Source organism: Cebidichthys violaceus, unplaced genomic scaffold (assembly GCF_023349555.1).
Source record: "Cebidichthys violaceus isolate CVI_PGR_0920_01 unplaced genomic scaffold, fCebVio1.0.p SCAF_31, whole genome shotgun sequence".
NCBI classification, from domain to species: Eukaryota; Metazoa; Chordata; class Actinopteri; order Perciformes; family Stichaeidae; genus Cebidichthys; species Cebidichthys violaceus.
The window spans coordinates 382618-409810 of record NW_027176495.1 but is presented as its reverse complement, the minus strand read 5'-3'; the positions used below and the strand labels follow the sequence as shown (position 1 = coordinate 409810).

At 41.9% G+C, this 27193-nt stretch overlaps 1 protein-coding gene across 1 annotated transcript; it reads left to right on the top strand.

Annotated features, from left to right (window-relative positions):
- The first annotated feature begins 20517 nt into the window (after nucleotides 1-20517).
- On the top strand, nucleotides 20518-24596 carry ostm1 (osteoclastogenesis associated transmembrane protein 1). Its single transcript, XM_068724687.1, has 6 exons — nucleotides 20518-20964; nucleotides 21200-21314; nucleotides 21975-22072; nucleotides 22159-22269; nucleotides 22747-22912; nucleotides 24174-24596. Exons 1-6 carry the CDS (start codon nucleotides 20590-20592, stop codon nucleotides 24227-24229), a joined length of 921 nt encoding a protein of 306 aa, XP_068580788.1. The 5' UTR covers nucleotides 20518-20589; the 3' UTR covers nucleotides 24230-24596.
- The last annotated feature ends 2597 nt before the right edge of the window (nucleotides 24597-27193 follow it).

Sequence of the window (27193 nt, the reverse complement as noted above, 5' to 3'; positions counted from 1 at the left end):
TAGATTGGATTACATCTGGGACATTATAGCAGCGCGGTGTTTAGCCCAATACTTAATGGTCCAGGCATGACTCAATTAGGCTCATCAGATGAGACTTAAAACGGCACCAGAAGGGAAAAGCAAATAGAATATGCGCGTAAAATACGCATTCCGTGCGTAAAGCTCGTAATGTATTTTTTGGAGGAGGACCAGGAACGTCGAGTCACTTAAATCCTGCTTCTGATAACAATGCCAATACAAATATATATTGGTACAAGTGCAGTGAATGTAGATTACTGATAAAATATCACTGAGTGAATTATTAGGCATACATCACTACAATTGTGCTTCCATCTCTGCAACTTGCTTGATTCTCCCCAAAACAAACAATTGCTAACTTCTAAAGTTTGCACCTTTTGTCGCACATACCTGTGTGGAAAGGAGGATGACGCAGCCTATAGGACATACATTAGGACATATAAGAAATGAGGAGGAGGAGGCCTCACCTGAGAGCCAGATTTACAGACGTACGTCCTGTTTCTGCGGATGCTCCTCTTGAAGAATCCCGAGCAGCCGTCACAGGCGTAAACACCATAGTGTTTCCCCGAGCTGCGGTCTCCGCACACTTTGCATGGGATGTCCAGAATCCGACCTGGGAAAGGCCCAAACTTAAATAAGACACCATTCACTGAATAATACCCTGGGCTGCATTTAAATTAATAAAATGTCATGTCAAAGTGTGACTATTGCTTATAGTCAATATTGAACATCTGGATAAATTGCAAGAACAATTTGTAAAGTTGATACAAAACTTGAGAACGTGGTTGTTTTACTGAGTTTTGGAGTTGAGTTCTGTAGTTCAGTAAAGTGAGACCAGCTGCTTACATTGGCCCTGTGGACGTACAGTAATCCCAGAAATGAACTCGTTTTAGACGTTTCACTGTGGAGCCATGGACAAATCGCCCTACAAATTACTTTTTTGTTGACACACACACACACACACACACACACACACACACACACACACACACACACACACACACACACACACACACACACACACACACACACACTGGACAGCGCCCCGCACTTCGGCCGAGCATGGGAATTCACGGCGCACATTTCAAGAATAAAGTCCGGTGGGAAGCGTCATATCTGAGCTCTCTAAAACAATGGCCCGAGGGCGCACAATGGAGACATTAGGGGAAAGTGTTAACTTAATGATTTTCCCCCATTGAACCTCGTCTGACTGCCTGGATCTCGACAAGCTGCCAACTCCCCTTCATAATGGGACTCGACAGCTGCTTTATTCCGCAGGTCTATAGGCCCCAGGATTAGGGAGTGACACTGCACCATGAGAATAATGCGCACCAACTCGTTTCACCAACTCAAATGAAGTGTATGTAAATCGACCCCGGTGTAGATGAAGAAATGTGATTTTTTTTTTTTTTTTTGTGTGAAGATTTTGTATTCAAATCTATGAAAAAGAAGTATATTTGTATGTAAATGAGAGAGTCTTTTTTTATTCTGGAGGGAAAAGCCGTCTATGTAATTACACTGACGTTTTGCCACCTGCTCATTGATTCACCAGTGACCCGTCAAAAAGGGTAGCATGGGAATAACTACTGAGCAGCAGAAACAATGACTTCAGGAGGAGAGTTATAGGGCTTCAATTGCCAGATTATTAAGAATCAGAAGGCCATGGTGGCTATTTAAGTGTTGGCCACAGCCGTGTAATTGCAATAAGATAGAGAGAACCTACTTTATATGTAGCATTTATGTCTTGAAAGAGTTTGTTTGGCATGTTAAAAGTCATCTTTTCATCCCGGGAGTAATTATAAAAAATCAACTGTAGGCTTGAATAACTTATATCCCCACTTGTTGTTGTCGATAGGCCAAGCAGAATCCATGATTGTTTTTTTTAAAAAGAATGATACAAATGTTGGCCGTATAGTCATTGAAGTAGATTTCACATTAACAGATATTTAATGAAACAAAGCTCAGCAAGTCAAGTTCATTTGCGCACCCCCTCCAAAATAAAAGTTGTAATCGTATTTAAATTGAAGGTGAATGAACGTGCCCAAAGATTTTTTTTATTTTATTTAAACTGTAGATTGCTGAGAGTCAATTAAATAAAATGGCGCATGATTTTGTTGTGAAGGGGGGAAATGTATTTAATTTCCCGCTGTGGGGGTCCAATTCGTCTCCATTGTGTTGAGTAATTGCTAGAAGATATATGGCATATTCTATTAACGTAATCACCATCATGGCCAAAAGAACTGGAAATACAGTTTGAAGGAAATGTTATTACTGACCACCCATAATGTGGGTGAGAACCGAGGCGACAGTGGTTGTAATGTTGTAGTTTTCTTTGTTTTATTCTCATTTGAAACATTTTGGTTATTATCAGTATCATCTGAACACATTTAAGGACAGAAGCAACAGTTTGACGTGAACAACACGTGTGACGAAGGTAAACGACACTGGAAGAGACACACAGGCAAATGTACAATTTATAGAAATGTCCTATCTTTTGAAACACACAAATAATCTATACTTTAGGCCTATAGCTAGCTGCGATTTAATTTTACATTTATTGTGAGGCCTAACAGAGACTGCAAAGGTTTAGAAAAAAAATCTAATTTAATGTCGAACCTTAAACCACTAGAAAATCTTCAATACCACAAGAAAAATACTCAACAATTGTATTGAAAAACACTATAAATGAGTTATTTTTTAAAAGTTTTTTTTTTTTTTACAGTAGTACAGAAATGTACGGTAGCAGACAGATACGCGCTGTTGATTAATTTGTCTAAAAATAGAAAACCAGCAAAGAAGTAAGAGAATAGTCTCTTATACAGGCTTTAAAATCGTATATTATCAGTGATTAAATATCTCGCTGTTTATACTCTTTTATAGAAGTTGCTCAGTTAGGTTACAGGCAACAAGTGGCATCTCGGAGCATGGCTATTATTTCTTTTACTTCTGCAAACTTGGTTTCCAACTTCAGGGATGTCAAACGGAGACCGCTTTGATTACCGCTCACGGACTCAAAGTTTACGCAGCCAACTGTGTGTTCACTCGGGAACAGAAACAGCCATTCCCCACGGATCACTACTCGCATTTCTGCAACACCGATGAGGAACGAGCCGCCTTCGTTATTGTAGTGAAGCTCGGGTGCGTGCAGTCAGCGTGCAGCATGCTTTATGTTCATGTTTTACGTGTCAGAGAGAGAGAGAGAGGTCCATTATGGACCACTTGTTCTATCACACCGGGCTACTCAATATTCCCCAGGAGCATCAGGAAAGAGAACACTTACTTGATTTGACATTCAGAATATCCAGACAGCCACTTGTTGAGCCGGCGGGTTTGCTCATCGTGGACACTCGACTTAACGACAAAGTTGAGAGTGAAAAATGTCCTCTTTCTCTTCTTGTTCTTGCTGACAAAAAAAAAAACACACTCAAACTCGTGAGACCGCAGCACTTTCCGGGACGTCTTTACCGGCGGCGATGAGATCGGCAAGTCAATGTCCCGAATTGCCCAACTTGACTAAGTAGATCGCCGATCGCCGATCGCCGATCGCCGAGCCCAAATTAAGACACAGAATTGCACATTGTATCGGACAATCTTCGCCTCCGACGTGCAGGGTCCCTGTACGGAAAGGAGAACCGGACTGTAGCGACCGGTTAACGGCGACAGCAGCCCTCCAGCTCTGGGAGCAACAGCCGGTGCATAAAGTTGGAGTTGGGAAAAACGCAGCCTGGAGGCTTCCGACGGTGCCAACCCGATGTGAAAAGAGGAAAAAAGTAATTTTTGGGGGGATATTCTGACAGGTGCAAGCTTGTTAAAACCAGGACACGGTGTGACTTTGTGGTACGAGATCCTCAAATAAGCCTCGGTAATATTTATGAGAAGTGTCAGGGGGAGGCTGGAGGGTGGAGATCTCCACTTCCTTCATCCACTTGGCTTTCTACTCCAAACTCCAGCCTGACGTCACTGGCGTGTGAGCGAGTGTGTCTGTGTATGTGCGAGCGATCGTGTGAATGTGTGAGCAAGTGATGGGCAGTGCCTTGCTCATGGATCAAGAAGCATTGCAAGCAACAACAAAAAAACAAAAAACACGTGTTGCACGCATATTTTCTGCTACATTTAGGTTTGTTTTTTTTGCTCCAGATTCGTTTATTTCGGGGTCACTTCTCCCAATAACCAACTCAAAAGACGTGAGTATTAACAATGCCGATATGAGCCTTATCTATAAACACAATTCCAAATATCACATTGTATTGCATATTCGGAATAAAACAACAAATGGAGCTGGGTTGAAGACGTGGCTGCAGACAAGTTATGACCATAACCAATATCAGGAATGCTGAGTTGTGTTGTTTGATTATAGAGCTATAGAGGGGTGGGGTGGTTATGGGGCTCAGACATAAAAACAAGTGCTCCTCATTTCCTCCAGAAGTGTGTCTGGCTACACATGCTGTCCTTAAGATTCATGGAGAAGTGCTCGGGAATGTGTTGGCCCACTATAGACGCTGATCAGTCACAACTGTCACATATATAGCTGAGGAAGAAATAGTTTTTCTTTTGGCTACATTACTGACTAATTGGATATTTGTTATTATGACATATTGCTACATATACATAAAACTGCTTAAGAATCATTTTCAATTTCAATTTTCTAAGGTTGTTGCATGTCAGCAATTCGTCTTTCCTTTTGTCAATGTGTTCATTTAAGGCTTCACTAATCACAGTGTTGTTCAACCTGTTGCACGTGTTAAACCTGCGGCTCCTGCACGTGATGTCATGATTAATAAAAAGCAGACAGACGCAATTTACTCGATATAGTTAAAAAGCAATATACATCCAAACAGACAATGCACCGTCTCTTCTGCATTTTAAGACATTAAAAGTGTACAAACACATAACATCTTCATCACTTTGATAATAAACAATATAATAATATTACTAATATTTAGTAGTAATAAAATACATAATTACATACGAATCTCGTTTGTAACGATGCCTTCACATCAAGTAATCAATGGACCAACTGTCTGGGGGGGAAATGGTTACAGTTACTGACGGTGCACACCTCCCATCACCCGTGCCCGGCGGTCCGGAGGGTCGGGCCCCGGCCGGGCTGCAGGGCCCCGCTCACTGACACCCTGACCTTGACAGCTTGCTGTGCTTTCGCCGGGTAACTCCAGAAATCCATATTCTGCTTTTAATTGTGTTCATTCCCACGGTACACTAAAGGCCATATGGACTCACAAAGTGTCGATTTAAGCGGACAGGGGCGAGGCGGAGAGGCGTAGTTAATTGCAATCAGCTATTGTTGTGTCTTTCAGCCTTCCCTTTAGCTGAACAGCCGAGGCTGGAGACTAACAAGCCCGAGGAGAGATCACTATAATATTCCTTTGATTTCCCTGCAGGGACCCACAGAAAGCCTCGTCCTCCATTGGAAGTTTATGGCCACATATCGTGTTTTTATACCTTTTATAAATAGTCCGCACAATAAAGGCTACAATACACCTTTATTATGGGGCCACAAAAAAAAAAAAAAAGCAAGCTGATGAAAGCGTATTGACCGAAACGTTGTTAAAAAACAGAAAGCAAGAGGACAGTGTGTTGTTCCTAAGTGACCATTTTTATTTAAAGGCTTATTTATCACACGTAACGACCACTTCTTTTGTTGCGCATTAATTTAAGAAATCAAAACACTACACATGCCAAAAGGCAGAATCAACGCGTCTTCAATTTAAACACTGGCAATTGTTTGTACATTCTCACAGATCAATAACATTTTCTAGTTATTTCTAAGTGTGTGCGCATGTGTGTGTGGGTGGCTGCCGGGGTGGGGTGAATGGTGAATGTGTGACATAATCTCCTTAACTCGTCCTAATCCTCCTCATTCACTGATAGCCTTTACACAAATATAACCAACATCATGGTTGCCGGGGTTGCCTTCTTTCACTTTTTTTTTTTTGTATTAGTGACTCTCTTCTCCTCCAACAGTCAATGAAATGACGTTAACAAAGGGGCCAGTGGATTGTGTATCTGTTTTGTTTTTTTTTAGGGGGGAGCTCAGCATCAGTATGCAGATACTTGACATGCTATGGGATAGACTTAAACAAGGAGAAACTAGCGAGAGTCCAACAAGTCACTCCAAAACAATACGCGGGCTCTTAATGTCTTGACATCCGCTGCGGACTTTGGACAATGAGGAACACCTGCAGAAACACAACTCCGGTGCAAACAGCTGCTCACCTTTTGCGTCTCATTTTTCCAACTCGGGCTGACATTTTAATGCTGTGAAAATTAGAATAACAACAGCACTCGTGCGTTAAGATGATAAACACCAGTTTTTTTTTGTGTTCTATTTACAGTACAATCTTGTTGTTCCTACAGTCTACGTGGCGTCCGAGTTGAACCATCTTTGTACGCGCTGCTATCAGGCCCCTAACCGACCAGGCGTACACCGATTGGCTTTAGTGAGAAGTCACTAAGCTCCATAGAGCAAATAATGGGGAGAATTGAAGGCGACCAAAGAGCCACGCAGCCGTGCGTCCTTTAAAAAGTGACCGGGGAGATCAGTCGTTCTGCAGCCCACAGACACCGCTGCTGTTCAGCTCACGAGGTGATTGTCTTAAAGAATCACTCCGTCAGCTGTTTTGATGAAACACATGTGAGTGGGCACATGTCTTGTTCAACAAAGCTACAAAACAACAACAACAACAACAGAAAACCCTCTCCAACATAATGCGAATACTTGACAGTCTTAAAATATGATTCAACTTTCCACATTAAGTGGAAAATAGGCAGCCTGGTTTCAGCACCACGGACAGTTCTACAACAGGAGTCATTGCAGGTTACCTGTCCGATGTTCAGTGAAGATGCAGTTCAAATTGTGTTATGTTTGTATGAGTTGAAATGTGAAATCATTGTGTTTTAATCAACCCATCTCTGCGTCACGCAGTCAGTGCTGCAGAGCCGATAGACAGATGAGCCTTTCTTATTCCCGCCTCAGGAGAAATGTGTCTCGGGTGTGATCTTGACTTAGTCTCCTAATCCAGTAATCGCTCTTTTGGTGACTGCTCTCCCATGCGACATAATAAGCCTTTAACTACATACGAATAATCAAAACTTTAAGATGAGCTCTCCTCACTTGGAGCCTTTTACTTGGAAGCTAAATCATGAACATATATCAGACATTTGTTCGAACAAGGAAACAAAGTAAACTACCGGCTTTCAGATGGAGCCTGACATCTGGACACCATCGACAGACTGTACTGACTTTTTGATGTTATGTGTGCAGCATGGGAAGCAGCATAAGTTGACTTTAATCGGATCCAATAATGAAAAAACAATGTATCATTCATCATTCAATGTATGTTTGTTTTTCATTTGCCTACCTTCCACTGAGTTAAGTGGATAAAGTGTAAAGTGTTGTTTTTTGTCTTGACACCCTGGCTTTAGAATAAACAAACCCATTTAAGTCAACCCAGACAATAACTCAGACTATTGTTCTCCAGTATGAACATTGGAACTGTTTCTCTTCAAGGGTTTGTGAGTCATAAGCAGCGCTCACACCTGATGATCACACGCGTGTCTGATTCCATGCTTTTACTGATGAACGGCCTTTCATTTTTTGTTTTTTGTTCTGGTGGTGTATAACTAAGTACTTGAGTACGTTTTTACTCAAATATTCCAGTTCAAACATTTCATGGTTCTTCTCAAATGTGAGCAATTGCGGCTCGTTTTGATTATTTCAATTCTGATGTAATTCTGATGTATGCACTTTTCACTATGTTCAGATTTTGTTACAAAAGCAAAAATGAATTGGCTAATAAATCAAGAAAATAATGAATCCATAATAAAAATAATCATTAGCTGCAGTCTGAGATACATAGCCCCCCCCCCCCCCCCCCTCCTGCAATTTGAATGCTAGAGGTATAATATCCTAATGATGTGATATATAACAATACAAAGTACTTTTACTTTTGACACTTTAAGTACATTCTCCTGGTTATACGTTCACACTTCACTTATGTTGTTATTTTTTGAATGCATGCCTTTTAATGTAAAAGTATTTTTGCTGTGTGATTTTATACTTTTACTTAAATAAAAGATTGGAAAACCCTCTCCCACCGCTGCTGGTGGCCCAGTGGCTGTTGAATGCCATGCAGGAGTTTACAGAGGTGTCAGATGTTCTTAGTAATCCCAGGGAGGACAGATCCCAGTCCCTCAGGAGCACCACACCAGTGACTTCACCCCACCGTCTCCTCCACTGGTGCGTAATCTGCGCCCAGACACACCTCTGCACGCACATATGCAAACTCGTGCACATGTACACACACACACCCACATGCCAAGGCCTCTCCGTGGAAGAGTCCCACCAATAAAACACAGACCCAGAACCCAAACCCAGAGACCCACAAGTCGGTGCGGTGCAGTTGGACGCTCTGACAAATCTATTTGGGGCAAATTGTCAGTGAGAAACTTCCGCTCGAACTGCCGTGGACAAAACTGGCTGTTGGGGAGAGCAAATCCCGCTGCATGAGGGTGGGGGACAATGGGGGGCGAATGTGTTGATGTGCGGCCGGTGGCTGGGGAGGGACAATGGACGGATTAGTCAGTCCTCTGGCTGACTGATTTGAGATGGCTCCTCTCAGCCTCTCACTGTGGGGAGTCCCATTGTCCCGCTTCTGATTCCCACTTCTCACAAACTCCAAACAAAAGTCAATCTCTTTCTCAAGGGGTGGGGGAATATCGACCGGTGTTTCAGCTGGGGAAAGTGACTCAAAAACTTATTTGCAAGAGACGGCTGACTCTCTAACTCCTCTTCCACCTTTTTTTTTTTTTTTAAATGTGTTTTCCCCTCTTCCTCTTCATTTGCAGTCTTTGATTCCCGGTGGCGGTGGCGGATAGTGGGGTGTTGAATGATCCCGGTTTTTCAGACTCGAGTGGGACTGGGGCACCTGTTGGAGGCTTAGAGGCGGCTTTGCGGCCGGGATCATTAATATTAAAATATACAGAGATGCCATCACGGGCTGGTCTGAAATCGGTCTGATGTCGCCCCTGGGTTCCCTCTGGATGGACCTCTGCTTTCAGTCACTCGTGAAGAGCCTTCTTTTCTTTTTTTTCTGTCTTCTCTTTTTCTTTTTTCCCTCCCTGAAAAGGCTCGTTAACAAATTATGACAGCTGAGTAGAGGGGCTTAGTCTGTTCACACTGCAAAGACAAACTTGTGAGAGCCAAGGAGCCCGCGATGTGATCAATGTATCTACAGTTCATTTAATATTCCGCCTGCAAGTGGTGTGTGAAAATGCCAGGATTGGCCAGAGTTGAAAAAACAGGTTTCATTCTCGCAGAGGTGACTCTATGTTGACTAGATTTGTAGGTGAAATGTAGCCAAAAAGCACGTTTATATTCAGGGCTCAGGTTAGTTCATGTATGGAATAAAGTGACACTTACTTTACTATTAATCCATTATTTTAGGTGAATTGGTGAGTCTGTTTTATTTGCACTGGTGCAGTTTGGTCAATTTCATGTTACATGTTTTATGTATTTTCCTGGTAATCCTCTTGAATGTTGTTTCCATCAACCCCTCCAATAATGATGACACTATTTCACAACAACAACAACAACAACTATTGTTACAACTTAAACAACAGTGTAACATTTAAGTTTACAATATTCAGTACAGTGCAAGAAGGTAAACAAATAAAGCAAATACAACACGTTGTAATGTTACCTTATTCAAACTTATTCATACTTTTCTACGTCTGCATGCGCATCATGACGTGATTTATACATGTTCAGTAGAAGATGGACGCTCATTAAGCTCTTGCTTTGAATATTAATGTCGGAGTAACTTCAAAACTCTAATCCGATCACGTCTCACATCTTAATTAAAGAACAGGCAATTTTATCACTTTTATTCCTTTATTGTAATAGATATTTTAAGAACATACATACCTCACATGTATCAACTTTGTCTGTTGTTTAAAGCACATCATTTCATGACACCGCTGATCAGTGTCAAACCTAAAACTCTGCCAAAGGTCAAACAAGTCAAAGTGGAAAGAGGCAAATAAAACATGTTTTGATTGGAGGGGTAACTTTAACAGTTTGCTGCCTGTCAGTGGCATATACATGTGTATGTGCCTTCCATGCACACGGCGTTTCTAAACGTCTTTAAAGAGCAGCAGCGGTGTGAACAGTGGTCCCGGCCGTCAGACAGATTAAGCACAGAATGGCTGTCGGCGGCGCTTCACCTGCGGTCGCTCTGACAGTCCCTTCTGCTGTTCATCACCGCTCTGTTCAGCAGTCCGTCTTGCTTTTGCCCCGCTTCCCCTGACGTTATCCCGCCGGCTCCACAGGTCAGGTTCAACGGTCACAGTCTGGGGGTCACAGTTTCCACTCGTCATTAACCCTCAGGGACCCTGCAGCACAGGAGCTGTCATCAGGAGGCTCACACTCACCTCGTAGGTCTTAATACACACCCAGACCCACTGGGGACCGGTGGCGCGTTGAAAGAATCAGGGCATGTGACCTTCCCTGCTTTCAGACTGGGGCGTAATGTGTGTGATGAGGCTCTTTGGAGAGCAGATCTAGGTCAGTGGACAAGTGTGTGTCAGGTGACATGATGAGAATATTGATGAGCATGTGGTATTTGTAGGTTGGCGACGGATACTTTGTGTCTATAGTCCCTTACGGTAGGATTTGTGGTCATTTTAGTTAAACCTGACAAGATATCGGACGATTTTGCTGTAATTGTGCTGTAAGATGTTTTCAGTGTGACGTCAAGGAAGATTAAAGTTTTCATATAATGTGAGGCTGATAGTGTATACAGACCCTAAATCATGAGGCGCACAATAAACATAACTGTTGTTTTCTTTTGGATTCTTTTTTTTTTTTTTTTTTTTACTCTCTTTCTGTCGGACAAGTAATCATTTGGGCACTCTGGTTTCTACCTACTGGCCAATCCTGTTGTCATTTGATTTTTGGGCATATTGTGTATGTATGATGTGTATGATTGTATATTTACTTTGTTGAAGTGATGCAGGCGTGTCTACATACAGATGTATGGTGTATGTGTGTGTTTATGAACATATATACAGTTGTGGTCAAAAGTTTACATACACTTGTAAAGAACATAATGTCATGGCTCTCTTGAGTTTCCAGTTATTTCTACAACTCTGATTTTTCTCTGATAGAGTGATTGGAACAGATACTTCTTTGTCACAAAAAACATTCATGAAGTTTGGTTCTTTCATGACTTTATTATGGGTTAACAGAAAAAGTGACAAAATCTGCTGGGTCAAAAATATACATACAGCAACATGAATTAGCAATTTTGGTGACTTAGAAAGTTGTGTCAATGAAATGAGCTTCATAGCATGGCCTCTTAACTTCTTGTGAGTGATTATGAGTGACTACAGCTGGTGACTTCTCTGAGGCCATTTAAATAGGGCTCATTAGATACAAACGCCCACAAACGCTACAATGGGAAAGTCAAAGGAGCTCAGCATGGATCTGAAAAAGCAAATCATTGACTTGAACAAGTCAGGAAAGTCACTTGGAGCCATTTCAAAGCAGCTGCAGGTCCCAAGAGCAACAGTGCAAACAATTGTTTGTAAGTATAAAGTGCATGGCACTGTTTTGTCACTGCCACGATCAGGAAGAAAACGCAAGCTATCAGCTGCTGCTGAGAGAAAATTGGTCAGGAGGGTGAAGAGTCAACCAAGAACCACCAAAAAGCAGATCTGCCAAGAATTAGAAGCTGCTGGAACACAGGTGTCAGTGTCCACAGTCAAGCGTGTTTTGCATCTCCATGGACTGAGAGGCTGCCGTGCAAGAAGGAAGCCCTTGCTCCAAAAGCGGCACCTTAAGGCTCGACTGAAGTTTGCTGCTGATCACGTGGACAAAGATAAGACCTTCTGGAGGAAAGTTCTGTGGTCAGACGAAACAAAAATCGAGCTGTTTGGCCACAATGCCCAGCAATATGTTTGGAGGAGAAAAGGTGAGGCCTTTAACCCCAAGAACACCATGCCTACCGTCAAGCACGGTGGTGGTAGTATTATGCTGTGGGGCTGTTTTGCTGCCAATGGAACTGGTGCTTTACAGAGAGTAAATGGGATAATGAAGAAGGAGGATTACCTTCAAATTCTTCAAGATAACCTAAAATCATCAGCCCGAAGGTTGGGTCTTGGACGCAGTTGGGTGTTCCAACAGGACAATGACCCCAAACGCACATCAAAAGTGGTAATGGAATGGCTAAATCAGGCTAGAATTAGGGTTTTAGAATGGCCTTCCCAAAGTCCTGACTTAAATCCCATTGAGAACATGTGGACAATGCTGAAGAAACAAGTCCATGTCAGAAAGCCATCAAATTTAACTGAACTGCACCAATTCTGTCAAGAGGAATGGTCAAAGATTCAACGAGAAGCTTGCCAGAAGCTTGTGGATGGCTACCAAAAGCGCCTAATTGAAGTGAAAATGGCCAAGGGACATGTAACCAAATATTAGCACTGCTGTATGTATATTTTTGACCCAGCAGATTTGATCACTTTTTCTGTTAACCCATAATAAAGTCATGAAAGAACCAAACTTCATGAATGTTTTTTGTGACAAAGAAGTATCTGTTCCAATCACTCTATCAGAGAAAAATCAGAGTTGTAGAAATAACTGGAAACTCAAGAGAGCCATGACATTATGTTCTTTACAAGTGTATGTAAACTTTTGACCACAACTGTATATAATGAGGTGACCTTTTTATTTATGCATCATTCTGTTCTTCTAGGTGGGTGCACCAGTGGGTTTGTTGTTTGTTTGTATATAGTAACAAAAAGCTGAAAAACAATGGAAATATTAGCCCAAGTACATGTTTACTGGATTCTGTGTCTGCCAATATTTCCAAAAAAAAGAAAGAAGCTATGCTTTCATGACTACATGATTCCACACTAGACCAGGGCTTGCTGCACACTGGTCCTCCTAAGGGTCAAACACACATCGACAAACAGTGAACGCTTTAATCACCAATGATCATCAATGCAACCTTTGGCCTCCTCAATATACTAGTAAACACTTCATTAATGAACGTTGTCTAAAAGGTAACGGTGGTGCAAACATATCAAACATTTTCCCCCTTTTTTGTCATTATTTCTTCATTTTTTAATTTAATTTTTAGCGTTTAATCTCTTTAATGTTATTTACCTCTCATTTATTGCCTAAAATGCTATGTTTAATCACTTATAGTCTGAGCTCGTTTGCAATGCCCGTCCCTAGATGGGCCTTCATACAAATACAAAACTGCATGACATATAGTTTATTCTTTCAGGTGTAATGAGGGAGCCAGGTTGCTGCAAAAGTTCTCACATGTGTGATTTAAGGTCGCTACCATTCACACACACACACACACACACACACACACACACACACACACACACACACACACACACACACACACACAAATAGCTACCAGGACATCGCAAACATGCTTCTTTAATGTCAATTGTGTAACATATGCTGGAAAAATTTTAATAAAAAATCAATTAGATAGAATTAGAAATAGATTGACGTTAATGTAGGTGTGCATTGCTCTTGTCAGTTAGTTTTTTTTCCAGTAAGAATATTAGGACTGTGCTTTATAACTAACAAATAAAACATTCAATTTACAAGAAAACATATTGAAAACAAAATATGACAACACGATGCACGCTGTCTCTATCTGTGTCTACTTTTAAGTAATGAAAGGCAGCTACAGAATCTGTGTTATGTGAAGACATTTCATATGTAGCTGTGTTTCAGCAGGACTGTGTGTTTTCTTTTAACTTTGAAAGATAAAGATGAAGAGTGATGAAAGCGGCTGGGAGACATGTGGTCCTTTAGAAACACCCAAACAATGATGAGGGCAAAGAGGCACTTGTTTTTTTTTGTTTTTTTTTCTCATATTCACCACATTTTCTCAATCATCCACCCCACCACCCTGGAGCTCAGTGCTTTTTTTCCCATCCTCAAATTCCCTCAAAGTTTCAGATGCTCACAATTCCACAATGCCCAGATGCTGTCCTTTGGCCCTTTACCCCCCCCTCAACCCAGAGCTATCATTCATAACCTTTCTGTGGAGCTGGGAGTGAAAGAGGTGGGATAAGGGAGAAAGAGGGGGAGCGGAGAGCAACATGGCAGCTTATTTAGAAGACTTCCTTTATTGGAACATGTGCAAGCAGTTCACTCACAAAGGACTTAAATAGGATATTTTCTGTTCCCTATAGTTGCTTTCCCCTTTTAAGTGCCGAGGCAAAAAAAGTAAGTTTACAACTCCCTCCTCAATGGGGGCTCTTCACTCTCAGGTTGCGGGGACCTGAGTGACCTAGGAAAGTTAATTAGGAGGCGAACAAAGAGCGAGCTGGAGCAGAATGCCTAGCCTCTCCTCCAGCCAAAGATGTCATCCATTAATTAGGAAAATCTTTAAGGTGGCCTTATTGAATTTACAGAAAGCCCTGTGGTTGGCGGGCAACAGTTTTTTGATCAAGCCCTGACTCAAACAATGCCTTTCTGGGGGTTAAAAAAGAAGAAGAAGGGAGGAGATTGGTGGTAGAAGAAGAGAGGGAAAAGGGGGGAGGAGGAGGAGGGGGAGGTGGAAGAAACGTATGGGTTTGGGGCACAGTACAGTTTAATGTGTGTGTGTGTGTGTGTGTGTGTGTGTGTGTGTGTGTGGGGGGTGGCTGGTGATTGTGACAGCTCAGATTCACATGGGTATGGGGGGCATAGTTTGGGGATGATGTCATGCAAAGGCAACCTGGGGGCTTGGGAAGTAGGAAGGAGGGGGCACTGAGCTCGAGCCACAGGGGCCACTCAAAGTTAACATCGCTGCGTGCATCTGGGCCAAATCCTTTTCTTCTGGCCCAGGAGAGGCTTTCCTGAACGCCAAGCCCTCCACCACTCCTCCCACTCCTTCGTTCACAAATCAGGGCTTGCTTTAAAGCTAACCCCTTGCTAACAGACAAGCTAACTGCCTATTCATCCCCGGTCCACTATGAATAATATAACTGGATAACGCGGAGCTGTACTGCGGCTCCTCTGCTTTTTACGACGGTCAGAAACAGCTTTTTATTTTAAAAACCCTTTTTGACAAAAAAACCCCAAATGATTTCCACCTCGGATTTGAATCACTCTGTTTCTACTGCAGGGTTTTGTTGTTGCTTTCCTTTTTATTTCATTCCATGTTCAATGATGCAGATAAACTTGTTCATTGCTTTACCTTAACTTTACACCTTAAGGTGCCAGCGTATCTTCAGAGGCTTCACTTTGGCAGAACACTTTCTCTTTTTATTCACACGACCACAGCTATAGATTTCTGTGCTGCCTCAGGTGCTCCACTTTTGGATGTAGTCCCCCCCCCCCCCACACACACACACACACACTTGTATTATAAATACATTTAAAGGAAATATACCTATATTTGAATTTGACTTTCAATCACTGTGAGGTTTTGTTGGATTGTGTATTTCCAGTGCTTTAAGTGGAAAAAAAAACATGTTCAAGAAATTCCTTTATTCATATGCTGGCGGTCAGCAGTCATTGTTACATTCTGATTCACAACATTTTAAGATTTATGACTTAAAACTTAGCAATTTCACATCATTTTGGACCACTAATATTACTATAGAAAACGCCAAAAACGTTTTAATGTGCTATAGTTAAATAATGATTTTATTATTTACAGATATCAAACCCTTCATCTGTAAATGTAAATCTTCTGAAAAATGTTTGCTCTGTAAAATCATGTTCTATAAATCAAAAGAGTAGATTCATAAATATTTGAAATATTTCATTATATTTGTTTGAACAGTTAATATGAATTATTTTACAACAAGGTCATGAACATTGTATCAATACATTACAGCATCCTTGTTGTTACACCCTCACAAGCCGATGCTGGAGTCTTATTTTGAAAGGACATGTTTTTATAGATTGGACATGTCTGTTAGGCCTGAAGCATGCAGAACACAAGTTTACTGACGGTCGTAAAACTCAATTTAAACTCCAAAGGGTAACTTTAATTTGATGTATTGGAGTGTAATTTTATAAGTTTTTCAAAATTGAAAAGCAAATATTGTAGCAAACATTAAAACTAAGGAAATTACTTTTTCCTGATATTGTGGGGGTTCAGCAAAAACTAAAAAAATCACAAAATAATAATGATGTAATTTAACTGGAAGATAAGATTTTTAGCTGTGGCTGCATCATATATGGTTGTAATGATAATTAAATTTTAGTCAGGATTTCTTCTTTAAGCTGTGAAACCAGCTTTAAGCTTTGTTTACAGTCGCAATAACCCACTAAATCAGTGGAACCGGTGTGGCTCTGGGTTAGATGCTGGAAGTCACATGCATGCTCATACTATATGCTGGCATGCTGTCTGCCGATGTGTCTCCTGGGACATGAACCCCTCACCCCACCCCCTCCTGGGGGACTAATTTGAGGGGCGGGACGATGTGTTTTGTTGCTTGTCAGAAACAATCACTCCCGGCCCATTACATTTACAGCACGTCGTGCTCTCAATGCTGTAACACGCTGAGCTCTGAGAGAGAAAGATGGCTCCGAGAGGACCGTGGAGAGAAATCATAAATTTACTCATAAAAAGTTGACAAACATCTGTGAACGAGGTCCAAAACTGTCAAAATGCAAACGCTGCACTGTTGGTCTTTTGGAACTGGATAGGCCTACATTAGTTTTGAACTTCAGCACCTTTGGTGTGGTTTTCCCCTCAAGATGTAAGATTAAAGTGAATAACAACTTTATTTAGTGCGCCCTGTGCCGCCCCCCACCCCTCTCTTGTCCTCTGTCCCGGCCCACCCGTCCTCTCCCTGTTCTGTTTGGGCACTGGAGGTTGTCAGTCGAGGTTTATGTCCAGTTCACTGGAGCTGAAAGAAGTCAGTTTCATGTCTTGTTATGGAACAAGACGTCTCTGCCTCTCAGGAGTGATGAGAAGTGGTCCGGGTGAGCGGGGCGAGCGGGGAGCGGGACCGTCCCCTGGAGGCGACCAGCAGTGAGGAAGTCAAAGCGGCTTTTGTGTCGCTGCTGTCGGCTGCGTGTTTGGTAATTATCCCCCTCTATATGAGCACAGACCAGGCCTTCCAGGAGTGGTCCCAACCCAACCGGGCCCACGGAAGAGTGCACAACACACTGTCAACAAAGATTAACTTCTCACAGTGCTGCAGAGATGCCTGATTGGGGGAGACACGGCGAATACTGAAACCTTCTCTTGTGTGACGTGTTAGTGATGAGCAGCTCTGCGCAGTCGGACCGGTTCAAACTGTTGCAGCGAAAAGATGGCAACACCTGAGGAGCTGATGGATTGCAGCAGCACAGCCGCAGTCGGCACATCCGTCCTTCTTCTCTTCTTCACGCTTCCTCTCATCCAGCGGTGGAGGAAACACTGAGCGCCTTAACTGAAGGTCGGGCCCCCTCTAAAGGGACGTACGACCGTCACCCTCCTCATCTTCCTCACTGATCACAATCATCAACATTATCTGCATTTTTGGTTCCTCAACCTCATCAGCGGCACCACCACTCCAATCACCATACATGTCATTGTCATCATCATCATCTTCATCAGCATCTCTGTACTTAATCTCATCATTGTCATCATCACCGTCATTCCAAGCACAACCCGAGATCATAGTAATCTTCTTCTTCTTCCATCATTCCACATGCATATCATACTTACCATTACCGTCCACCTATCATCCCTGACGTCACCATCATCAACAGCTTCATCCTCTCACTCCAACCATCATCATCGTCGTCGTCATGCAGTCTGAATGTCTGTGTCGCCTGCAGTGCTCTACATGAGATGACAATAAACTTCCTTTATTATATTAGCCTAAATGTTTGTCAACATCTTCCCACAGAAACTCTAGCCATTAATTTGTGGGAAGCAAACGGAGGGGCATCCGTTCCTTCCATTAAAACTCCCTCATTTTAACCCGGCTCAGCTCGGCCCTTTTCAAAAGGAGCAGAATAGGCCCGCCTTGATCTGCATCAATTGTCATCCCAGGGCTCAGGGGCACTTCGGCGGCCAGTATAGCGGGCGAAGTCAGGGCTAATCCCTGGAGAGGGGAGAATCACGGGAGAGGAGAAAAGCAACAATAACCAAGTCAAGCGTATAAAATGAAAGCGAAATCTCTATTATCACTCCCCGCAATTCCCAGCAAAGTGGTGAAAATCAGGGTTAGTTTGTGATTCGAGTCAGACGCGGAGGGAAGAATATGGGGGTCCCCGCGGGTTGGGAGACTCACACGACGAAAAGGGCAATATTCTGGAGAAAGGGGGAAGAAGAAAGCCCCTCTCCCATCCCGACATAACCATTAAATGCAGTCTGACTTTATGTTGTATAGAGAGGGGGGAACAAGAAAGGAGGCACAGTTCTCCGATGAAAGAATGAGGTTTTTGGCGGATTAGGGACGGCCCGAAGGATGAAGAATAACTTCTGCATAACTTTACAGCTAGCCTATTTTCTCTCCCCACGCCAAGAGCCAAGTTTAAGGCTGAACCGGTTTGAGTTAACCCCTTTTGTAATTGTCCAGTTGGAGACTTTCACATGGAGAGGATTCAAATCACAACCTCAGATCCCAAAATTGGGCAAACAATCTTTACCTTATAGACCTACATCTTATTATAGGCCTATTTAAATAATGCTTTAAGGATTACATTGAAGTTGTAACATCTTTGGCATTCCCAATCTAATGATGTCATATACAATAGTATATCACTCGCATGGGGACTGTTTTTTCTGCAGAATTCATACTTATAGCTCATAGTTCTTCATTTATACTTGTACATGTGATTTTGAATGCAATACTTTAACTTGTAATGGACTGTTTTTACATTGTTGTGTATGTACTTTTAGCTGAGTAAAAGATCAGAGTACTTCTTCTTTAAAGGCCCTAAAGGGTTGATCTTTAGACAGATGGGGGCCTCCAGCTTTGGTTTGTGGTCTTTCTCTCTCTCAATGATTGGCTATACCTTCTTTTGACCAGCGTCTTCATGGCTATGCTGTATATCGTGCACAAAATCACGAGGAGCCTCTTGGACTGAGTCCTGCCTTCGGTGCTGAAGGGCTCTCATCATCACCATCGTCTAATTTATGGGCCTAATTAGTGATTTTTGTCCTCTTTGGTTTTTTTCTATCTATCGCATGCTAATGAAGGCATTTTCTGCCATCTGACAATAACGGTCATCTCAAATAATAATGATATGCCGATTATACTTGGTGCTCTGCTGATTAGCCGGCAGAGGGAAGACATCCAAAACTTAGTGGATGATGTGATGACGAGTGCAGACTCACCTATAAGCTATACGTTTTATTCACATGTATGCATTAGGCTAATAATAATAGTAATAATTATAAGGACGATAACAACAACAAATAATAATCATATGAAAGATGTGTTTGTGACACATCTTCAAAAGTTAAAGTGTAACCAAGTGAACGTCCATGAGAGCACAAAAATATAAAAAGATAATAAAAAAGCATGATCATTAAGGTTGTAATCACTTCTTCTCTCTGAGAACCAGACGAGAAAATAGCTAATAAAGGAATAGGGAACATCTGAACAATTATGTGAACTCTGGTCAGGGGAGAAGAAGAGTTAATAGTGCCACGTGCAGTGAGAGGAGCATTAGAGGCCAGAATCCATATTTACCACTCGAGTTGTGCGCAGGCATCAGAATAGGCCGCTAATGCCGCGCGCATTCTCTCCCCCCTTATTTTCATTAGGCTCTGATGACTGCGGAATTGATGCGGCCTGCGAGTTATCAAGAGCCACTAATTTCACATTAACGACCATTGACTGCGGTTGCTTGATTCGAGGGGGTTTTTGACAATTATCACAATCAGGATTGGAGCCCAAATCGTTTACCTTGACTCCGTGACTATTTTTCTCCTAGCCGAGCGCACATTGCAAAATTGTATGGTGTCAAAAACCCTTAAATAATGAGGAGACCAGGGGGAGCGGCTATCTCTTTCCAACTCGCACGCACGTGCTCGCACGCACACCCCCTTACAGGAACTGTAGGCAGTGACCTACACTGCAGTCTAAATAGCTTCAACTCGTCCTTCTATTTTGTGATTCACTTATACATAGTTTATATCATTTTTATAGGCCTGAATAAATATTCTAATTCTAATTCTTATTCTTATTATTTTTCTTATTCGTATATTCTTATTATAATTATTATTCTTATATTGTAATATTCTTATTTTGTAGTCTACTGCTAGAAAGTGCATTTTTCTGAACAAGAGATTCTGTTATTGATCAAATACATTTTCTTTCACTCAAAGTGGCAAAAGTACTGTAAATGCTAGGCTTTGTGAGGGAACATAGACTTCAAGTGAAATCATACATATATAATATATATATTTATATATATATATTTGTGATGTGGAGTCACAGTAGAACTGATGCCGTGAAATGATGATTTGCTCTCGCGAGATTCCAGGCAGTCACATGATCACGTTGGGAGACAACCAGGAAGTCATGGGTTGTGTGCTGCTGAAAGAAGAGGAACAGCTGTTTTAATCTCCGCTTTCGACCATGTCTCTTTACAAAAGCAGTTCGTTTCTGGTTGTCTTGGTGTTATTATACGGCGGAGTAAACGTCACCGCATCGGACTCAGCGGACACGACTCTCAGCCCCGCAGCAGCAGCGGCTGTTGTTGCTGCGGCGGCTAACTCGCCTGTGTTTAAACCCGGTGAGGACTCCCTATTCTCCCTCAGCCTTCTCTCGTCCTTCCCAGAAGACCTGGAGATCAGCGGCTACTGCGGCGAGCAGCTTAAGATATTCGGACAGAGATATTCCGCCTACGTGAGCTGCCTGGTGACTGCTGCCCGACCCGTTGAAGTTTGCCAGAAGTGTTTCTCCACATACGGCAGCCTCACTTACACCTATGTGAACATCTCGTCAGACCAGGTGCGTGCTCGCTAACAAACTCCCTTATTCTGTTTTTTTTTTTTTTTTTTTTAAAGTTTTGCCCTTAAACCCGTCTGCCTGCACGAGGAGGACAAGCCTTGTTTGTGCGTCAACAGTCACGAGTCTCGTGGTGTGACTGACTGCTGGTGACAAATTAGAGGAAACAAGAATTCACATCTGCCTGAATAGAAACATCTGAGTGGATGACGTGATGATTGTGCCCGTGTGTCCTCAGATGGGTCCTGGTAACGAGAGCTGCAGGGACAGCCTCCTGCGCAGTGACCGGCTGATGCTGGTCTACCTGCTCTACAGCAACATGAAAGACATTTGGTCCAAATCGGACTGTGACAGTGAGTCCTCTGCGTTCATTTAAAGTACATACGTCTGATTGTGTTTGTATGTGGGTAATTGGGAACTTCGGCCTTTGTTTGAACTTGTGACTCACACACTGATGGGTATGCGTTTGACCAAAGAGGTCAGAGGTCGGGGTCAAGGAGCGGCAACTCACGGGAGGTTTTAATCACCCCAGATCAAACATGCGACTCATTTTTACAGACTTTTTTTTCAGCCAAACGATACCCAGCATGACCCGTAAGCAGCTCGTGACTTTTGGTAGATCTCCACACAGTTTTCCCACCAGCATGACTATGTGGGTTTGTAAGAATTATTCTGATTATTTATTGATTATTAGGTTTTTTTTTTTAAATGTCAGAACATAGTGATAAATGCCTGTCAACTTTCCCAAAAGCCCAGGTGATGTCATCAAATAGCCTGTTTCACAATGACACACACACTCCAAAATGCAACGGTGTGTCAGTTCACTATCACGTGCAACCGAGAAATAAACCCTCACAAATGAGAAGGTGGAGTCTTATTTCCTAATATACTAATATTTTAGCTTGTTTCTGCGAGGTGAAACCATCACAAAGCGTTACCGCGCGTCTGATTTCATTCGTCCACTTCTGTTTGAATACATCGACCTAATGATGCTCTTACTTCCTGTTGTGTAGAATGCATCACTAAAGGATTCCAGAGCCTGACCAACGACACGCTGTACTTCCTGAACGCGTACAACCAAACCATCGCCTGCTTTAAGAAGTACCAACAGGTACAGCGTGAACTAGCAGACGACCTCCGTCCGTCTTGTTAGATGTTTTGTGTTCAGAAGTTGACGACGGTGTCCGTTGTTTCCAGGGGAACCACACAGACCTGTGCAAAGACTGTAAGACGTCGTACAGAGGCCTGAATGAGCTGTTCAGCCGGATGGAGGCCAATCAGACGATGTGCATCGACATAGAGGATGCGGTATGTACGTCAGGGGTTCATCGAAATGAAGGTGAAATAGAAGTCAGGTTTGTGAAGAGACAGGAAGTGTGGGTTTTCTGCTGTGAGTCGATGTTTTAGCCTTGATTATGAAATTAGATATTATTTTTAGGTTTAGTTTGGTCTTACGATGACTCAATGATTGCTGATTTCATATTAGAATGATGATAAATGGTGACAAAAATGGAAAATTGAGCTTGGATCTTTATTCCAGGAATGTGATCAGAAATGCAAGAAATAAAAAAAAAACTAAATAAAATTGAATCATTATTAAAATGAAGGAAAGATATTTGTTGTGGTTGCAGGATTTCGCTCCTGAATCCTCTTCTATTATTGCCGATAAGAACTGCAGGATGCGGAATCCCTGAGTACAGTAAACATTTGAGAGTCGAATTAATGTCCTATAATTATGTGCTCAGCTGAAGCTGCTGTTGCGTTTGGCACTTTGCCTCGTTTCAGATGAATATGACTCGCAGACTGTGGAGTAAGAACTTCAATTGTTCCTTCCCCCGTGAGGAGACGGTGCCTGTCATCGCCGTGTCCAGCTTCATGCTCTTTCTGCCCATCATCTTCTACTTGAGCAGCTTCCTTCACTCCGAACAAAAGAAACGCAAGCTCATACACCGTGAGTAACCGGCTTAATTCGCTCATTGTCACACACAGAGATTTTTTGACAGGGTTTTTGAGGGGTTTGGGGTCTTTGTGGAGGAGGGGGGGGGGTATGTGGACTGACTGTGATATTGGGGTTTGGCAAAGATGGAGGAAGGAGGGAGTGTTCTAGGTTGATTTATAGCGTTGTGGGGTCGCCTCCTGCAAACCTCTGGATCATAAGGTTGAAGGAATTATTTGTGTGTGTATTGGTGGATGATGGTGGCCTTCAAGCATCAGAGAGCGTTTCCAAAGACTGAGGAGGGCGGTCACTTTTTTTACTTAGGTTTTGGGAACAGATTTGTTCTCAAGTAGCACGCACGAGTAATTTAAGTACTTTTTATTTTATCCAAACTTTCACGTTATTCAGAGCTGTCAGATTAGAATTCTAATTCCTAATCTGAGTTCAAATGTGTTTCAGGAAGGAGTGAAATAAAGAGAAATAAGAAATAAACCGTATTGATATTCTGTTGATCATATCATCATTATGTCCGACAGAGTTTTTTCCTTTCTCTCAGGGTCTTTATGCAGGCTGACCTTCAGGAGCGTTTTTTAATGTTACTAACATCAGACTAATCATAAAGCAAAATGAAGACACTACAAACGTAATATATATATATATATATATATATATATATATATATATATATATATATATATATATATTGTTGTGATCCTCTGTTGCCCCTGACAGTGTAACATCGCCTACTGTTTACACTCATGTTCTCACATCTCCATGACTTTTGCATCCCCGCGCCCTTTGACCTCACGTCCGTTCCATTCTTGTGAATGTGATCTCTCAGGAACACCTTCAGGGAATTTCTTCCAATTTGCCACAAACGTCAATGTTTTTGGCCGCATTTCGCTACTTCATATGCTAATTATGACAATTCCACACACACGTCTAATAGGATGAAATGAGGACATTTTGGACAGAGTTAGAGGAAAACTACAACAACCGTGAGGCTGTGGTCCTGATTGTGAATGTGACATTTTCCCACAAATGGAGCGGAACCGGAAGCTTTGTATGTTCATTTATGGCCGATGTCTGTGCTAATAGAGCGATCCATTCATCACAACCACCTCGGCTTGAATTTGAATATTATTAATGCACGTTTAAAAAAACAAAAAACAATTTAACAAACATCTTGTACTTTAATTACTAGAATAGCTCAAAGTAAGTCAAATGTATTTTTCTGTCATTTCTGTAAAGTAAAGTAAATTCTGTGTCTTCCCAGCCAAACGGGCAAAGTCGTACACCAGTCTGATGAACATTCAGAACAAGCTGAGCTGAAGAGGAGACAGGTGAAGAGCAAAATGGAGGACGACACTCTTTTATCAGAAGTTACGACCCGGGAGAAGATTGGACTCCTCCTCCTCCTCCTCCTCCTCCTCTTGTGGCCCGAGGTTTGAATGTAGCAGACTGAACGACGGCGTCGCCTGTTTATTTTCAAGAGACTGATCAGTGATCAGTATTCAGAGGACTTGAAGGATCTAGATATGAGAATGCAATGCTTTGGGCACCTGTTGCTTTTTTTTTTTTTTTGCTTTCATATCCTCAAAAAGTAATATATGGTGTTTTAAACACATAAAACAAAAGCTTGCAGAATTCATATTTTCATAATTTTTCAGCAAAACAAATAAATGATGCACAGACTGTGTTTGAGCCTCTTACTGCTGTAATGTGAGACGTTTTGTATCTATATTAAGCAGGCTGTTTGTTTGAATCGAACGCTATCTAACTTTATAAACTACTAATCCGATTGTTCTTCATGTCGCTGCACAGACGCCGGCCTCTCCTTCCTTTCAGCTCGTTAACAATCTTCACGTTTTTTTTCCAGAGCATCCTGTAGCCTGATACACGTCGCTGTCACTAGAAAGAGAGGCTGGTGAGCGAGTGCGTGTATGAGCTCTACTTATGGGTTTGAAAAAAAAAAATGGGTTTTCTGTCTCTAATGTATGTCCAGAAGAGAGCTGCAAAAAAAAAAAAAAAAAAAAAAGGAAGCACTTGATGTCCATTAGTGGTGACATGTATCTGCTGTAAGAAGAGGGGGGGTGCACATCAGTGGGGTGGGGGGGAGTAGATAAAGACATAATGTAAGAGCACTCCACAGGACCACACTGTGATGTTACCTGTTTTCCAGTCAGTGTTTTTTGTGGTTGCATAAAGCTTTTAATGTGCTTTGTTGTCCTTTTCCACAGATGTTTAACTTAATTTGTTCAGGGGCTTCTGACTGCTCATGACAGTGAACTCTCATTTATGTCTCCTTTTAGGAGCGTTGAATTGATGAATTTTCCCATTAGAAATGCATTTGCTGTGAAGTGATGTAAACCTTAATTTTGAATGCATAAATAAATATTTTTACTTCAGAAGAAAAAAAAAAAGAAACCTGCAGATGCATGTGCTGTAATTTAACCACTGCAACGGGTTACTGCCTATGGTTCCGTTTAATTAGAGTATATAAAGTATATTTACTCACCAAGTATTCCATTACTTTATACTACTACTTTATACTATTACTTTTTATGGAAGTATTGTACTTTACTACCATTTCATATTTGACAACTACCAGTTACATTTCAGATTAATGTGCATTAAAAATATATGACAACATATACACATATAATGCAATTTAATCGATATTCAGTTAAAGTGACCCCCAACCATCTACAACTTTAAAACACTGCTTACTTTTATCTTCAATGATTTTTCTATTTTTCTATTATATATTTTATAATACGTCTTAAAAGGGGCCGATCTGCACAATTAGTCCTTCTACTTTTTAAACTTTACAGTACATTTGCTACTACTTCTCTACTTTGAATGCATACCTTTTACTTGGAGTATTTATGCTGCTGTGTGGATACTTACAGGGTCTAAATACTCCAGAACTGTGACTGCATGTATGCGCCTGAAGAGCCCGTGTTGTGTTGCGGTTAAACCCGTTTCTTCACACAGTAATGGCCCTTGTTCTCGGGTTACATAGCGTGTGTTTTTTTGCAACGAGCTTTTTCCCTCCGTCATTAGCAGCTAATCTAGATGTGGGATAAAGATACTTGGCCAAATAATCGCAGCAACACATCCGTTAAACTCCTTTTGGCTTTTTGGTCTTGTGGAGCGCAGCCACTGCTGGCCATCAGCAGGTCTAAGAGCATTACGGATATGCCGAGTCATATGATCCGGTTGCGGGCCAGCAGAGCGGCTAAAGACACGGTGCTTTTGTCATTCGCGCTCCCGCACGGTGGAGTGCGTTGAGCGGCTCGTGTGTGGCGCGGCCCGCAGCTCGAGAATGACATGCTTTGATTCCCCGTTCAGCCTCGGTGCTTTTCTGCACCACACCGGGTCCTTAGGCGGGCCTGAAAGTCATGACAAGTCCCGGTAAAAATGGACCTGAGGCCGCCACGTGAATCAGTGAACCGATGGAAAAAAAAAAAAATCTGTGTTGTGATTCAAGTGATTTACAGTCGATGGTGAAACAACTATTCTGAATAGTAATATCCAAATCAACACACTCCCTGACAATGAAAAGTCCTGCATTCAGAGTGCACGTTTGGCAGAAAAATGTAGCTTACAAGCTTTAATAGAAGTAGTACTACTAGTAGTAGCACCTATCATATGTTATATTATTATTATTAGTTTATTAATGCCTTATTCACTTATAAACGGACGTTTAATAATGTAGATGGAGCTCATTTGAACCCCCCCCCCCTCCACTCTTTTTTTGTTTTTGCAGAATGATGTGTAGAGTTTGACACAGACGCCTGCATTCATCTGCTGAAGAGTTGTGAACAACTGGTAAGTAGCCAATCACGGATCAATATGCGACCTACAGAAGTGTGGCGTGGAAACGTGAAATAGAAAAGTGGGAGATATCTCTTCTCTTAGATTTCAAAAATAGCAATATTTGTATATTTACTGGGATTTTATGTAATATGTCTTAAAACATGTATTTATTTACCAACACATTTTCCATCTGAAAAGTAGTGATATATAGTATTATCGTTCAAGTACCACCAAACTATAGCGAAGTGCAGTACTTGAGTAAATGTACTTAGTTACTTCCCACCACTGTTTTCAGCCAAGGTTTATCTTTACCTAGAATGACTTTGGATATTTAGCTGACAGACTTGTGTTTGCAGCGGGATTTATTCCTATAAACACATTTAAATCACTGCATTTCTTGACATTGTCCCACTGCAACACTGACCAATACAGATGCTCCAGTCGGCTGTAAAGTGCAGATCTGGATTTAGATCT